Source organism: Artibeus jamaicensis, unplaced genomic scaffold (genome assembly GCF_021234435.1).
Source record: "Artibeus jamaicensis isolate MK-2021 breed Jamaican fruit bat unplaced genomic scaffold, CSHL_Jam_final contig_387, whole genome shotgun sequence".
NCBI lineage: Eukaryota > Metazoa > Chordata > Mammalia > Chiroptera > Phyllostomidae > Artibeus > Artibeus jamaicensis.
Genome location: NW_026521812.1, coordinates 11,824,684 through 11,842,841, shown reverse-complemented (window position 1 = coordinate 11,842,841; position 18,158 = coordinate 11,824,684). Strand labels below are relative to the sequence as shown.

Here is an 18,158-nt window from a genome sequence, read left to right as displayed (position 1 = left end):
GTTTCCAATTTGGAGTATATAAACCTTCAAAATCAGGGAATTGATGAAATTTACCTTTGCTATGTTTAAGTTATTACAAAAATTTTACTATCTTTTTATCCTGGGTTCTGTAACAATTTTATCCTTGGTTCTGACGACTTAAAATATTTGAAAAATAAACCATTCAGAGATCCAGGTGGTTATTGGATAACTATTCATCCCTACTATACTGAGAATAGCATGCATATTTTCTGAGCCTGTGTCGCATACTTATCAAGTTATCCTTAGTCATGAAATTATTTATTCCATCTCATCTTTTTTCTGGACTACCAGCTTGCCTAGGGAATTCAACAAATACTACTGAGTATACATCAACACTTCCAAGTCTTTTGTTTTGAGAAAACAACTGGATGTCTGGAACTACAGTTATTATGTTTATGTGAAGCAGTATTTTTTAGAGGAGTGGGAAGTATTGCAGAATCTTACTTAATTTTCTCCAATACCGACACTTGAGCTCTGAAATACATTAGATTAAGCCATTAAATAAGAGTAAATCTGATACAATTACATCTGAACTCCTCTCAGCAGGATCAAACCAAAAATGCAGTTAAACACCATTGCAGTCTAACAAAAGGGTCTTAATAAAATGAGAGTACAAATGAGAGTACTAATTCCTTGAGGCTCTGTCTAGCTGTGGATTTAAAGCCCATAGAATTGGAACACTGGAACATAGGCTGCCAAACATACCTTACTGTAGTTAGAAAATTTTGATGGGTGAATATCTTCAATTTAAAAAAAACACACAGAAATGGGAATAAATTATCTTGACATAAAATAAATCTTGGCTTAAGTAAAAGTAAGATAGTAGCTGGAATTTCACTGGTTGGATAACTTTTTAGGAATAAACTTTAACTTATATTGAACTTTAGTCATAATGGCTACAGACACAGAAAGCTGAAAAAAAAAAGTGTTACAATTACTAAACCAAAGCACTAACCCTGGGCCTTGTGCTGGGAATTTAAATCAATTTATTTATCTATAGGAAGAGATAAAGAGATCTGTGAGCCATGTGAATTTTACTTAGAGAAATTTGTTTATTTGGTTGACTCTGCTGAGCAATGCAGGCAATTCATTTGGTCCAGATAGAAGATGATGAAAAGAAAATATGAAAATGCCTAGAAAGATCATGATTTTCTTTTTAAAGGCCCTACCTTAACAAAACTGTTGGTGTGGCTGTCACTTAAGAAAAAGGTGCATAGACACAAAGTATTAAAAAGAAAATTGGAGTTAAAAAGTTGATAAAGATAAATCTAAAAGAATATATCTTGACTATTTGTATTATTTCTAAAAATCAAAAGAAGTTCAAACACACATACATAAAAAAAAACACAGTGAATTGAGTCTCAATATTGCAGCTAATGTCTGCCTTAACCAGTTTTAATAGATCTCTCATAAGATAATGACAACTAGACATTAGGCCTGAAGTAAAAGTGGGAGTTACCAGCTTCAAGACAGCCACCGTAAGAGGGCAGGATCTCTCTCTCCCTCTCTCCTTCTCTCTCTCTCTCTCTCTCTCTTTCTCTCTCTCTCTTTCCCTCCTTCTCTCTCTTCTTCTCTGTCTCTCTCTCTCTCTTGTTCTCCCTGGCACTCTCACCCACCTTAAGACAGGTTGGAGGCTATTCAAAACAAATCATCCTGTAACACTGACCATCTATCAGGGGGTTCCAACCTTTTTGTGTCTTGGGCCACACATTAAGTACATTTCAACACATAATCACAAAAAATCTTGTAATATTTTAGGTAAATTTATGATTTTGTGTTGGGCCACATTCATAGCCATCTGGAGCCACATGCAGCCTGCAGGCCACAGGTTGGACACCCCTGAGTAATCAAGAGACCTAATGATGGGCTGTTAGGTCATTAAAAGTTAGCATTTCTGGAGAGAGGAGCTCTTCAGTGTCCACAAAACCCCTAAAAGTATACATTTTAGTGACCAGAGGGGAGAGGGGAGGGAATTTCAGGGGAAAAGGGGAAGGATTTACAGGAACTAGTATAAAGGACACGTGGACAACAACTAAGGGGGGTGGAAATGGGAGGGAGGTGGGGGGCACTGGGGGTGGGCTGGGATGGAAGTAAAAGACAGAAAACTGTACTTGAACAACAATTAAATAAATTAAAAAATAAAAACAAAAAAAACATAAAAATATAAAAGTATACATTTTAGATATATGTCTATCTACTCCAATTGCCATAGAACCAGTCTTAGTGGCTCAAACTCACTTCTAGATTTAAATAGTTTTTTCTTATTTTTTCAACTTGATATAGAGTCAATACAGTAGAATTTTAGATATAATGAAATGATCAAATCCTTATACTTTCTCTGGTTTAGTAAATAATCCCTGTCATTGAAGTGTAGATTATTACTACAAAGCATCAAAAAGAGCAATTCAGCTCACCTGGTATACAGACAAAATCTTAGCTCTAAAAAAATGTTAAGACTATCTTAGAAGTATTCCATTTAACAAGATAAAAGGCAGGTCATGGGACTTATGGTGTCAGCATACCTCATTCATAAGGTTTTTCAAATCTGCACAGTAATTTGGAATATTTTTGAGGGTTCTACAATATTATGCAAAGGTAATACTATAACCCAGAGGGAAAAATTAAATTGTATTTTTAAAAATCATTACCAATAATTACTAATAAATGTTAGCTAAACAATAACAGGTGTTCTACGAATCCCAAACAGAAACAGATGGAAGTACAAATGTTTTATAAATACTTGATATGTGTAGAGCAATAAACTTGGCAGGAATTATGTTATTCTCTAATTGTCAGTCAGAGTCAAAGTCTTATCAGTTACATTTTTCTCAAATTAATATGCCCAGATTAAATCTTGTTTCTCATTTCGTATTTTTCAAAATGCAAGTCTTATTAAATGCTTTTTCACTCTATCTGATGTGTTATCTCACCAGTAAACATTATTATTTTTTCTTCTGTAGATTAATGAAGCTTTACATTATTTGTTACATCAAACAAGAGGCTTACCATACCAGTGATACAGGTTTTCCTTCTCCAGGTTCTTCCACATTCCCACCCCACAAAATAATGCCGATCTGCATATTCTTTGATTTTTCATACATTATAGCAATAAATCTTCGAAACCATAATTGAAGGTAGGTGAAATGAATTAAGAAGGCAATTGGAAAGTCAATCTGTGGCATTAGGAAAACTAATCCTATAACACTTTGGAATTGTTTTGGGGAATTAAGGTAGCAGCATGGCGCTAAGATCTGAACTCACAGCTGTTTAGAGAGTATTCACATGAGACTTCAGAAGCGCTCTCCCTGTATTGTTTATAGAAAAATCCCCCTTAAGTTTTGCAGAGATGGTTTCACTCTGACCATAATATGTTATTAAATTTTCAGGAAGAAATGACTGACATTATGACTATTAAGCTGTCAGCATCTCTCACTGACTTTGGACATGTATGATCTTTTTGTCCTGTGATTTTTCTTAGAAATTTTATCTTATGATCAATTAGTAGCTACTATAAAAAAATTAGGTAGCACAAGAACACAATTATTCCTCAGACAATGGAACTTAAATCCTTATGATCAACAATACAGGTACATCTGGTATGTAAGTAAACGGTTAGTTAATCTTAAAAAAGCAAAATATGTGTAGAACATAACTTTCTTAAACTATCTCTGTTGAATACATTGGGCAACAATTCTATTATCTAAAATTGAGTTAATAGTGTATGTAAAGTGGTACTTGTCACGGTTGAGAAGTTTTCCTCTGCGTGGATGCTCCCTTGGACAGGCAGTGGTGAAATGAATGAATTAAAAAATACAGACATAGGAGTGTTTTGTTGTCATCTATTAGATGCTTTGTCAACAATTCTGCAAGGTTGTTACTCTGATCTCAATTTAAAATGACCAACACTGGAGGTCGGGTGGAGTTCAATGATTTGCTCAAGGTCCAATGTTAAAAAAAAGGAAGGTGTCAAGAATTATGTCTGCATTTGTGTACAAAGCCCTCTATTTTCATTACACTAAACCAGCTTCCTGTATTTCCATCTAATTTTACTATATACTATGCATGTATGTTAACACTAATTATTTTTACTGAGTGAGTTATTATGCTTTTCATCATTTTCCTTCTCATTTCAGTTTCTAGCTCATTAAGAAAATTAAAAGAAAAAGAAAAGAAGAATAAGAAAATGAAGAAGAGGAGGAGGGGGAAGAAGAAATAAACTTGAATGTTACTGGAATTAAATAATTTTTTCCTGAAAGGGAAAGTTCTTGTGATCTTCTAATTTTCTAGGACCTAGATGTGTTATATAGTTGTTCTAGACATGGTATGCCTGTTTGCCAATATATGCATAAATTATAACAATACATTTTATAAAGATTTCCATAAAAACACTTGGAAAACCAAGATACAGCTTTCTTTAAACAATCTGCTTCAATTATGCTAATATAAATTAGTTCTTTCCTTAATAATACCAACTTCTTAGAAACATTTCCATAGTATCATCAACTTTTAAAGCTGCAAAAAGTATAGCATGTGTCAAGCCTTCTTCAGCTTGAGGTGGTTAACACACTATACAATATACAAATAATGTGGTACAGAACTGTACACCTGAAACCTATATAATTTTATTAACTAGTGTCACTCCAATAAATTCAATAAAATATTTTAAAGACATAGCACACTCAAACAAGTTACTCATTCTTAATTAAGATGTTAATAAAGAATTATTTGTTACACTCTGGGTAACAAAGATAGAAGAAATAATAGATAAATTTCTTTAAGTAAAAATATAGTTCTCTATTGCATTGATTATTTACTCCAAGTATGACTATCTCCATCAGCAGTAGTTCTCTGGAGCAACTAACTCAAGTTTATACATATGTGAGATAACCAGTTCTGAAAAAAAATTGAATATTTAAAGTGTGATGAGTTTTAATGTGAATTTTGCTCACTACTAAATAAATATGGACTGTTTATTTGTCTTAGGTCTTTTTCTCTAAGTTTACCAGAGATAAAACAAGATGATTCACTTTTCACTCCAAGATATTATTAAAGATATTAGCATTTTTGTATATAAAGATATTAGCACTTTTTTAGCTTTCAGTTGACTACAATAGGCCATGCAGTACTAGAAGGTAAAATTAAAAGCCCTAATGTGGGTTATTAATTCTTTTTATTGATTTTATTCTAGATCTAACCATGCATTATGCAATATTTTAAAAAAAGAAAATACAGCTTAGTACATAAAAAAGCTGACAATCTTAGAAACAAAGACTATTAAAACAGACAAATACAAGAATTGTTTGGAATACCTGGTTTTAAATCCCCATGGACAAACATGTCAATCATATATCGACAGAATGCATACTGATCTGACAAGAGTAGAAAGAAAAAGAACAATGAAAAAATGTCATCAACACCGTTCTTTTTTCCTAGGGAGAACTGAGTTAACAAAACAAGCAAAATAGTACAATTCTATTTTGATTACCACAATTCTGTGAAGGAATAATTTCCACTCCTAGGAACACACTGGGGGATAAGACATAATAAACATACAGTTCCATTTATTTCATACAAAAAGAATAATCTTAAAAATTGAAGCAGACTAGTTTTAGGGTAATATTATAGTTGTCGTTTTTTAAAATCAAAACCTTTTTCACCAAATATACTACAAAAGCAATTATATTAAAACATTTTTTCTCATCATTGTCCATATCCTCAAAAATGAAACAGAAAGTTTTACAAGAGGAAATTGTTTCCAGCTTGGAATGTTTTACCAAATATTCACTCCCAGCCCTTCTGTTAACTGTCTAAATGAAGCAGCAGAATGTTTTCTAGAAAAGGCAAGCAGGAGGCCTAACCATTTTGCAATCTGCTACAGGCCCTCCACATGAAAATGCTCTTCATTTAGGAGAAATATTATTTGGTGCAGATTTACAGTATTAAATAATATCACTTTTAAGCTAATTAATTTAGTAGTCCTTATTACAAGATCATTTATGATCTTGAATAGTCTATGGTCTGGGAAAGTAGTGAGAAAGAGAAAGGCATAGGAATTGAGAATTTAGAACAAACTTGCTTACAATGATTTTAGAGGTGAGTTTGTTTTCTTTTTCCTCTAAATTAAATACATTCTACTCAACTGTAAATTTTCACATAACTTTAGATTTTTGACGAGGTCATTCCAACTCAAATCTCAGTTGATGAATCATTCTATGGGTTTTACCACATCTTCTTTAAAGTTCACATATTCTGAATTGAATTGTGTTCAAGATGATTTACATTTAATGTTTCTGAATAAGCATTTCATTTATTTAACAAATCCAAAGGCAGCTTTAGGACCAAGAGAGTTTATTGAATATGTACAACATGATACACCCTTAAGTTCTCCAAATTGTGTATAGCAAACATGAAAAAATAAACCTTGTTGCTATATAAATACACATAAAAGGATTTTTGTAAATCTCATTCTTTTTAGAAGATTAACTGCATTTTTGAGTATTTCATTTTATTATTAACCTCTGCAGAATCTTTGAAAAAATAAATGCAGTTATTACAGTAGATATAAAAATATAATTCTTTTTTTATTAACACCTAAACATGAGTAAGCCAAAACCCATTAGGTTTAAAAAATGTGTACATATTTTGACTGTTTAATTGAAGTACACTTTCCCACACATGAGGTCTAAAGTGGGAGGGAGGCTGCGTGTGGTTTAAGTCCAGGAATCTATTTGCTCCCAAAACCTACTGAGAGTGATAACAGAGGTTTCTGACCCCAAGACCTGGAAACCCTGTGGTAGAGGAGGGAAGTAAGTTGAAGGTAGGGAGTATTCATCTTTGCTGGACACAACTCTTTTCTTGCAATGAACAATTGCAAGAATTCTGCAATGAATAATTTGTCTCTAAGTTAAAGCTGAAGCAAAAATTTATTTCCCTTAAACAGTAGATTTGAGGTTGAGCAAGTATGGATGCCCAGACATGGCCCCTTTTCCCTTTGTTTCAGTACCATAAGTGACTGGATTCCTTTTATATTTGTCTTTCTTGCAATTCAGAAGTAAGCTGACCGCTCTGGATGGAAGCTAGTTAGGGGTGGAGGGACTGAGCAAAAAAGAGAAAGGGCTCATGGACATGGACGATAGTGTGGTGATTGTGGCAGGGAAAGGGATGTAAGTGGGAAAATGATAATGAGCAAATACAATTAAAGAGGCAATATAAATATTAGAAAGATGGAGAATTTGCTTAAATGTAAATTTCCTAGCCCCATCACTCATAAATTTTTATAATTCCATGGGTCTGGACCCAGGGAATATACACTTAACAAACTTCTCAGAAGGGTCTAATTAGACCATATTTCCAGCATCACTGGCCTAAAACCTCTGAACGTTTTTTCACAATGATTCCTAGCAGCACTATAGCAGTCACCAACAGCAGCAGAGAATGCTTGTGTGTGTGTGTGTGTGTGTGTGTGTGTGTGTGTGGCAGAAGTTCAGAATGCAGGGACGGCCTAGAATGTGAAGGGATTAGACAACCCTCATTGAGGAAATATTGTTCTCTGTCCCAAGTTGTGAAAGGGTGTTTATAACTTGTGGAATAGTATATTGAAATAGCTACAATCTTTATGCTTCAATGTTTTTCATTTTACTGAATGTTGACAGTATAATGAAAATAGCTTATATGTTAAATTACTAACCAAATAAAGTGCTTACATTAATTATATCAAGCATTTTATGGATCCAAATGCCATTTATTTAATTAATGCACCAATAGTCCTATGAGTTTTCAATTTGAAAAAGAAAATCCATTATGAATTATAAGAATGTTTATTTTTTTTAATCTAGAATATCATTTGAGTTACAACACTTAGGTGGTTTCTGTTATGTTTAAATGATGCTATAATTCTGCATTCTAATGCCAACATATCAATAGGAAGATGAGAAAAACATTTTTTAATATTTTAAATTAGAAATTTTTAATATTTTCAATTAGGATGCCTATTTCCACCTGCCTATGGTGTTGAACTTAACAATACATAAGAATTATAGGCAATTATATCTCGGGTAGTGCCCTGTGTATCTGCTTCGCCCATCTCAGGATAGACTAAAATCATGCTTCTCCAACTTTGAAAGATTTATTTTATAAAAGTGTTTTTACACACAATTCAAATATTGAAATGGAGAATTTTTTCTTTGAGGAAATCTGAACTGTTCTATCATTCTACCTTCAAAGTTAGGCAATAATAATTCACAAAAGGTAAATTCATATTGATCACCACTTCTTAGTATTTTTTTCTCAAATGAATATCCTTCTAAGGACAACACACTGCCCATTTCTCTCCTTCCTGACTCTCAGGGAACAATGATGGATGTCATTCACCTGCTGCCTTGTTAGTGCTCCCTGTGGACTGACAGCTGAGAAAAAATGCATTTTGGGTGCAGAATGTCAGCAGAAAACAAGTTTTTAAAAAATTCTAATGAGGACTGAGCCCATGTGGTCAGTGCTCTATAGGGATTCACATTAGCTATATTTTTCTTCCTGACACACAAATATCTATATAGTAGTTCAGAAGGCAGGAGGGAAGGAAGGAAATAAGGAGGGAAGGAAGGAGGGAAGGAAGAAGAATGAGTGTAGCAGTGGGGAGGTTTGATCACGTCAACTCTTCTTATCTTACTTTGTTTTTTTTAAGATTTTATCCATTTATCTTTAGAGGGGAAGGAAAGAAGAGAAAAAGAGATATATCAATGTATGGTTGCCTCTAGTGCATTCCCTGCCAGGACCTAGCTTGCAACCCAGGCATGTGACCTGACTGGGAATTGAACTTCCATCGTGTGGTTGGAAGGCCTGTGCTTAATCCACTGGGCCACACCAGCCAGGGCCCTTCTTATCTTACTTTAAACAGATTAAGATTGTTATAAAGACTAGATGACAGGATATATAATCCTGTGTATAAGTTTATGGTAGACATGTATATATTCACAAATTTTATCCCCATCATTTTAAATAGAAATATGTCGTTTATAGGAATAATACTATGGGCAATCACATATGAATATATTTACATGTATACTAACAGGGGTAGGCAAAAGTAGGTTTACAGCTGTGAGTACATGAAACACAGACGTGAGTCTTGCATTATTATTTATTAACTCTTATATTACTTATTTGTATTATAACTGTAAATCTACTTTTGTCCACCCCTGTATAATTAAATAATTGCCAATAAGTGTGTGTTCTCCATGTAAAAATCTCTTTCCAATAAGTAAAAGATCTCTATTATTCAAAAGGAATTATTTAGAAATCTCTATTAAAAGAATACCTCAAACTTATTAGGCTTAATTTAAGCTGAGAAAATAAATATTCTCTTGTCCAAAAGAGAACTAACTCAACAATTTTACTAAACCATCAGTACAAGAGTCTCAAAATCAAAGCCACCTCACAAGTAGATTATTTAAAAAACACTATCTTTATGTTTGGTTAAAATCATAATGTGATTAGATTTTATAAATAAATGCTCTTACATCTTTGCTTAATGTGTCTGAAGAGATATCAGATGTTAAATTTTTGATGACTTGCCTAATGATACATTTGTTTAATTGATTGTAGCGGTTCTCAGTGAGAAGATTTACTTTAGCAAATGCATTTGTTCAGCTGATAAAATCCCTTTTGTGCTTTTGTTTTTAACTTTAAGTAAAATTTGAATGTCTTTTTAATACATAAGTAGCTCTTCATGTGGAAATAAAAAACAGTAGATTGAAAGTGAAAATAGTAATATAGTGTTATGTTTAATAATTCTTATTATTGATAGAAATAAAATACAATATATGTGACCAGGAAAATAAGTATTTATTTGAAATGTTATTCTTTGAAAATGTTCCGGTGATGTGTCTCCATCAGTAATATATGCCTCCCCAAAGCCAAATATGCTAAAAATAAACATCAAAAAGTGTATTCACGTATCTAGTTAGTTCCTAGTGGTGTTTTTTGTCTGGTTTCATGTGATTATTTTCTTTTTTAAAAGACAATTTAAAATGCAAAGTATTTTAGGATATTGATAATCATTTAAAATAATGTATTGATGAATCAGAAGATTAATTTTTCTGTTTATTATCACAGTAAAATCATCCATTCAAAATATTTTCTATTTACTATGTATTTTTCTACTCAAGTTATTTCATAAATAACATATAGCTTTAAGAGAGGCAACAATTACTATTTTTAATTAAAAAATAATGTTATATTTAAAATTGAAAAATGGTTTGGGGGATCAAACCACAGTTTGAACTCCATTTTTATCTTTGAAAATTATATTGGAATAAATAAAAATTGCCTAAGTTAAAAATTGTGTGAATAACTAAAAAATTATTTTTAGGTTTTAACTTCTTTGTTCCTTCCTTCTATTCCCTTTTTGAATGCTTTTTTTAAAATTCAATATATAAATAAATATTTATGAATATCGATTATGAACTCAAGGCTAAAGTCATCCAAAAATAAATGCAAGAATGGATTGTAAAACAAATACCATATAGCTGACTCTTATTTGGAATCTTAATAAAAATGTGTGGATTGCAAATTTTATCTTACAGCTTATAATGGGAAAAGTTATTTTAAATTTCACTGTTCAGATAGCTTATTCAGCAAGTTATAAAATATGTTAATTAAAATATCCTAGAAACCACTTCTTAATTTTAGCCCTCAAATAAAGTTATTCAAAACTACCAGAGTACAGAAAAGTATTACTTTGCAACCCCCCTAAGAAACCTGCATAGAAACAGTTGCTATGGAGGAGATTCCACATTCTGTTCTGAGAGTCTTGGGATTGTGTAGCAGCAACCAGTGCAAGGAATGGACTTAGGGAAGGACAGATTCAGTGAGGAACAGAACTGAGACAATAAGGCCTTCAGCTGCCCTCGTAAAACTCCACCCTTTCATGTTTACCTAGCACCCTTCCATAAAACATGTTTGGGTTTATATTTCATCTCTATTTAAATGCTCTATTTCTGTCATAGGGTTGTAAGTCTGACATCACTCTTGTTGAGGACCAGCACAATATGTCAGATAACAAGCTTTCTAAAGCCTCACGTGTATGTAGCCATAGAAGCTGGCAAAGAAACTTGAGGGTTCTTTTCCTTATACCTTCCTGCCTATTAAATTAACTGAATTTAATAATTTGATGCATATTCCAAATTATGTGCCCTTGCAGAAGCAGCAGGAATGTATGGATATTTTTAATAATATTTATTCGATATATAGATAAATATATAACCCTTAAAACACTCCATGAGAATGATTATTTTTCCTGATCTACTTTTCTCCAAAGGGTATACACTGACAATTTTTGTTCCACGTCTTAGTAAAAAATCCCGTATTTCAATAATTCAATGTTTATCACCAATCTTTAAATAACTTTAGATATTAACGCAAATCCTCCTTTATAAATACTTAAAAGTTCATCTTTAAATATGTGGACACATTGGGGTAGTTCTGTGAATAAATTTTAATTCCCAATTTATTGTACTTGTTTCCAGGTATATTCACTTATCCAAGTATTTCTCTCCCGTTTGGTGTCTGATCTCAGTCTTGTTCAGATTACACTTTCACTGTATCTGCTTCTTGCCCAATGCTCTCTTAGAACCTGCGGCAGCCTCGTCTGAATGTTTACCTTTCTGTTCATGCTTGGACACAGCTACGGTCTCTTTCTCTTCCCTCTCTTTGGGTTTGGGTGGTGCTTTCTGTACTTCTTTTACTTTTGCAGCTGTTTGCTTCACTTTCTCCTGTTTCCCACTTTTCAGTTCCCTTTTCGTCTTTTCTTCTGTCTTCTCCTTAGTCTTAGTTTTCTTCTCTTCTATGTAGGTGTAAGAAAAGTTGAATTATTTTTGTTCATTTACCAGCACATTTCATCTTTTACTGGTTGTTAAAAACAATTTTAAAAGAAAGAGAAAAATAGTGCCTTGAGATAAATACTTGACATAGATACTATTATCTGACATTTTATAGTTTATGAAGTGCCATGCTAGAGGACCAAGTAGAAGGAAGAGGAGAAGGAGGAGGAGGAGAAAATAATGTCGGGCTCTTTCCTAATTTGTACATGAAAACATTGTTTTTTTTTAGGTAGTTAGGAACTTGGTATGTCAATAAGGAGGCATTTCGAATATACAGGGGATATATATATAGGCATGTTCAATGAAAAACAATTCTCAAACCAAAAAGCCCAAATAAAGAGATCAGTTAAATGGATAGAATAATTTTGTTCCACAATTGAATATCTTAAAAGTCATTCAAGAAACTTAACTGTCAATACAGTATTTTGAAAAGATAACTATTAGGAATGCAAATGTAAAATTACTTGCACTGGTGGTGACTAATAGGAATAAAATGAGAAAATCCTTTAAATGATGACCCAGAGACATTCAGTTTCTAATGACTTGGTTTTAAAGAACAAAAAGGGAGCAAGAATTGACATCAAGTCCTGCCAATCCTAAGTCAGAAATGATAACTTTAATCACTTTTAAAGTACTTAAATTATCTTAGTAAACAGGAAGAGCTATAAATTAAAATAGGTATAAATATCTATGAATTATAATACATACATGTATTTTCTATACAACCATATTTTAAATTTGATATTATGTGTATTTGGAAGGAGGGAACTGGGAATGTGAATCTCAATTATTTGTTTAAAGCAATAATGATATAGCACACATTTGTGGAAAATTATTTATAATAGATTCCGCAGATTGGACAGTATGTATTCTAAGGGATCACACATAATGAATAGACACCAAAATAAGTCTACTACAATGCTGTCCTCTCATATCATTTATCGATGTAATAGTTAACCTTTATCGTCACTCATGTTGAAGAATTTGATGAAAATATTTAATCAAGTACCTTGACTTTAGTACACTAAGCAATAGTTTGGAACTAAGACAATATGGCGAGGTCTAGGGAAGAATAAAGAGAAGAACATTGATAATGCCTAATGATTGTCAAACCAGAATCGTCTGCAGTGCTTTATATTATTAAATGGACCAACATACCCCGAAGCACTGTTCCTCAGGAACTATTCAGGGAGATGTTGATACACATATACATACACATATATATATTTATTTGCATGCATAGTCTGTTTACATCTATGACTCCATAAGAACATAACTGTGTAAATAAAGTATTTGTGATTTGTGGCAGGCCAGGCTGACTCAACATAGCCCCAGTGATTCTCATACCTTTATATAATTCTTTACCCCCGAAAATGGGTTGGCCTAGAAGTTTGCTACTAACCAATAATATGTGACTTCCATGATTAGTCCACATAAGATTATTACCTCCCTCCTTTGCTATCAGTTTCTCTCTTGCTAGGTTTGATGAAGCCAGCTATCATATTAGTGAGACTCACGTGACAAAAAACTAAGGGTAGTCTCCAGTCCATGACCAGAAAGAACTGAGCCCCTCATTCAACAGGCCTTGAAGAACTGAATCCTGTCAATAAATATGTAAATGAACCTGGAAACGTTTATTTCCCCAGCTGAGACTTCGGTTGGGACTACTGCCCAGTCTAACACACTGATTGCAGTCCTGTGAGCCATTGTGAAGCCGAGACTGAGCTATCCCATGCACAGATTCTTGGGTCATCGAAACTGTGAAATAATGTACTTGTATTGACTTTAGCCTAAAAATATGTGCTATTTTTTCCTCACAGCAATACATAACTAATATAGTATTAAATAAATATTTATTAAAGAAATAATTGAATCATTTATCTTATAATCTTTGGAAAGAATGTTTGATTTATAGGTAGGTCACTTGGATTTTGTCTTAGTGCTCTTACATACTAGTTATATGATCAGGCCACATTGACCTTTCCCTGGAGGTCAGTTTCTTATATATATATTTATAGATTTATAAATTTGTACGAATTTATTTTCATTCAAATCTGTCCAAAAAAGAACTAAATAGAATAAAATAACATCTATTTAGTTATAAATATCAACTTGAGACTAAATGCTACCTTCTAGGCAAAAAAGTGTCAATTTGCAATTCATCCATCTGAACTTCAATAAAATGATACTTGGTTATCTCATTGAAAAATGAAGTAAAACTACATTTGCCTCAAATATCTAATTATTTGACACTGTATAGATAAACCCATTGAATCTTGAAAATAGATTTGAATTTTAATCTAAATGACTTGTCCCTTAAAAATGCTGGATTAAGATCTCTGTACTGATTACATAAAACTTGTATTTTAAAATATAAAGAGGAAATCAAAATTTAATAGATATTGAACTATGAGAATTTATATTTTTCTAGCAACAAACAATTTGTAGACAAATTTAGAATAGTAAAAGCTGATACATGCAATCCTCCAAATACTCAACATTACATTAATATTTTAATTGATTTTTCTGGCTTATCATTAAGAAACTTGGGGGTCTTGAATAGTGAAACTACTAAGCAAGATGTATATATTACCTTTTCTTCTTAAAAATTAAATCATAAATTCTAATTTTTTAAATCAAGCTCAAGGTATAATACTGGTCAAAAGCTATAAAATATATGTTGTCTCAATTTCCTATTGCTATAGTAACAAATTATCAAAAACATCTTCTTAAAACAACTTTCATTTAATATCTATTGGTTTCCATGTTTCAAAAGTCTTGGCACAAGGTGGCTCAATTACATTCTCTGTTTAGGTTCCACAAGGCTAAAAATCAAGTTTTCCACAGAGCTGCGGTTCTTTCCAGAGTCTCCGGGGAAGAATATGTTGGTAGAATTCTTCTCAAACTTTCCATGTGCTCTCCTCAATTTTTAAGCCAGCCATTGGGGAAGTTCTTTTCACACTTCAAATCTTTCTTTTTTGCCCCTTCGTTATGCTTTTGAATGTTTACAAGATTACATTGAGCCCACCTAGATAATCTAGGAAAATCACTGTATTTTAGATCAATCTTAACTATTTCTGCAAACTCCTGTTTGTCATGCATTGTAACAAAGACACTGGCGTGACACCAGGGAATGATTATCATGAGAGCTGAACATCTATGCACCTATAGGAAGGCTCTCTCTTCTCCTCTCATATGTTGAGGTGCTCTGTTTTCTTAAGTATTCAATTCTATTAATTTTTTAATATTAAATTTAAAATGTAAGATTAAATTAGTTTTTAATGATTACAATCACCCTACTGTTACCCCAAAATGTAAACTTTAACAGAAAAAGAATTTAGTTGCAGAAATAATAAAGGGAAAATTTACCTTTTGCCACTGTCTTTGTTTCTGGTTTTTCTTTTTTCTCAATTTTTTCCTTGTGAGTTGCTTAAACAGAAAAGTTTATATTAGATTTAATAGATTTATAGATCAACCTTTCTCTTTACCTCAGTTTTACAGCTACCAAAATCATGAACTAGTTCAAAGATGTATGACATTAGTGAGCCTAATTAGGGAGTAAAGAGTTACCAATGTAATAATAACTAAATAGGGGCCCAATTTTAAAGAGTTGGCATGAAGACTTAGAAACCATTTTGAACCCTACTCTCACTCTCCTTTTTAAAGTTATTATTCCAAACAGATAAAGTTTTCAAGAGAGACAAACTGAGAGAGAGCAATTTTATAAGTATTTGTTGAAAGATATATCATTTTATCAGAAAGAAGTACTCTCTTTGGGATTAATAAAAGAGAAATATTCAAATCAAGACTAGAGCTTTGACTATGCACAGTTTATCAACAAAGACACCACTAAATAGATCTCATGAGGTTGGACTGTCTTACACATTGACAAAATGCTTAGCTTCTCTGGTCCTGGCTTACCAAATGCCATCCACCCAAAGAAGACTCTGACAACAAAAAATGTTTCCAAATATCTCTTAGGGATAGCAACTTTGTTTGATTTATCCCAATAAAAAAATTAAGTAATCATAAAGAATAAGTATAGCTTCTTAGTTAAAGAGTATTAAATATGACACCTGAAATATTATACATCTTATTGTCTATGTAATAGATTAATAAATCATGAAGAATTTATTTTATGAACTTAAAGTTTACTTCCACAGACTGGTAAAATTTTGTATCTTTCAATAGTTTAAGGGAAAGAGTCCTGAGAAGTATAACAGCACATGTAGCTTTTTCTGATAATTCAAATATATGTGGTTTGTCACTTACCCAAGTCACATACATTCTCAACATTTACATACTATTTATTGAAGAAAATAATGATGATTAAATAAATCACAGAAGATTAAATGATAATATAGATTTAATTAAATAGGTGGCGCAAGGAAAGAGCCAAATTATTGCTTAAAAATTGAACCTCAATTCTTTCCATTTCTCCAACAATATATAATAATAATGTCTATCAGCTTCACTTGTACTATAAAAATATGCTTAAAATATATGTTTAAAAGTTGTTCTTTTAAAGTATAGTCTATATTCTCAGACAGTACCTTCAATAAAGGGCTAATACCTAAAATATATAAAGAATAAAAAGAACTCAACAACAACAAAACAATCTAATTTAAAAATGGACAGAGGACCTGACAGACACTTTTCCCAACATAAATAGCCAACAGATATGAAAAATACTCAACTTCACCAGCTTTGAGGGAAATGCAAATCAAAACCACAATGAGATACCATCTCACAGCTATTAGAATGGCTATTAGCAAGACAAGAAATATCAAGTTTTGGAGAGGGTATGCAGAATAGGAACCCTCAGACTGCTGGTGGGAATGTAAACTGGTACAGCCACTATTGAAAACAGTACGGAGGTTCCTCAAAGCCTTAAGAATAGAGCTACCATATGACCCAGAAATCCCTCTTCTGGGGATCTCCTCACAAGATTTGAAAACATTTCTTCATGAGGGTATATGTATTCCTATGTTAATTGCATCATTACTTATGGTGGCTAACCACAAGTATCCTTTAATAGATGATCATATAAAGAAGATATGGTATGTATATATACTATGGAATATTATTCAGCCATAAGAGAAGATGAAATACTGTAATTTGTGATGACATGGATAGATCTTGAGAATAGAATGTTAAGTAAAATAAATTAGATGGAAAAGAACAAGAACCATATAATTTCACTCATTTGTGGGTTAGAAAAGAGAAAGCAACAAACAAACAAACAAACAAAGCAAAATAAAATCCTAATTGATGCAGACAACAGAAGGGAAGAGGGGTTTGGAGGCATGAGAAGGTGAAGGGGATAAATAAATATATGATGATGGATGGAAACTAAAGTTTGGGTGGTAAGCACACAATGCAATATACAGATGATGTATTATAGTACTGTATGCTTGAAACACATAATCTTGTTAACTAATGTCCCCTTAATAAATTTGATTAAATCAGATGAGATGGTGCATATGCTGTAGTAAAAAATAATCATCTATGAATAGTTTTCCCTGAATCTTGCAGAGATAATACACAATGATACATATCTCTTGCAGAGATAATACAGCACAATGTCCATCTAAAGACTGAGTGATCTTGGCAGCTGCAGAGCTACCGAAATACCACTTGCCTTTCCCTTCAGGGTTTTAGCTGTTCCACCTCTTGGCTTGCACCACAGAAATCTCCAGTACCATTTGGAATTATGGGTAATGACTCGGGCAATAGCTGAAGGAGCACTATGCCAGGCTAAGCAGGGCACAATTGGCACAAGGTGATGGGGCTACAATATAATAATATCATAAAAACAAACCCCTTTAGTTAGTATGCAGCACATAAAAAGGTGTTTACCATGGAGCATCTTGTTTCTGATTTTCAATTTAGACAACTTTCTTGCAGCACTTATAATTAAAGGGCAACAAATATTTTTTAACAAAAAAATTTAGCCACTGTGTAGGTTGAAACACATCATAAGAGATATCATAGCATTTCATTTGGTCAGAGTATACAAAATCTGATTCTAATAACTCTGCATAACTCAATAGCAGATAGGAAATGGGCACCTATTTCTAGAAAAGAAAAGATGAAAATATGGCTATACTGAAATACATGGATATTATTAATAAGTGAACATTAATAAAATAACATTTTAATTCAAATTTTTAATGGTAAGTATAAAGATTGAAGCATGTTTCAACTGATCTGATTCATAAATGTCATAAAACATCCTAGCTAAATGGAATGTTCCACAAAACA

The 18,158-nt window shown here is 32.5% G+C and overlaps 1 protein-coding gene across 2 annotated transcripts in view; it reads right to left on the bottom strand.

Moving 5' to 3' along the window:
* Positions 1 to 4,148: 4,148 nt before the first annotated feature.
* The window catches only part of LOC119045000 (triadin), a 109,253-nt gene continuing 95,243 nt past the window's right edge, over positions 4,149 to 18,158 (bottom strand). The window contains exons 7-9 of one of the 2 annotated variants that reach the window (XM_053664796.1): positions 15,264 to 15,323; positions 11,675 to 11,857; positions 4,149 to 5,390 (exon numbers count right to left, since the gene is read on the bottom strand). In XM_053664796.1, the coding sequence (XP_053520771.1) occupies positions 5,296 to 5,390; positions 11,675 to 11,857; positions 15,264 to 15,323 (338 nt within the window). In that variant the 3' untranslated portion in view covers positions 4,149 to 5,295. Of the gene's footprint in view, positions 5,391 to 11,235; positions 11,858 to 15,263; positions 15,324 to 18,158 lie in introns of those variants that run through there. The other variant, XM_037139627.2, reaches the window with a different exon arrangement.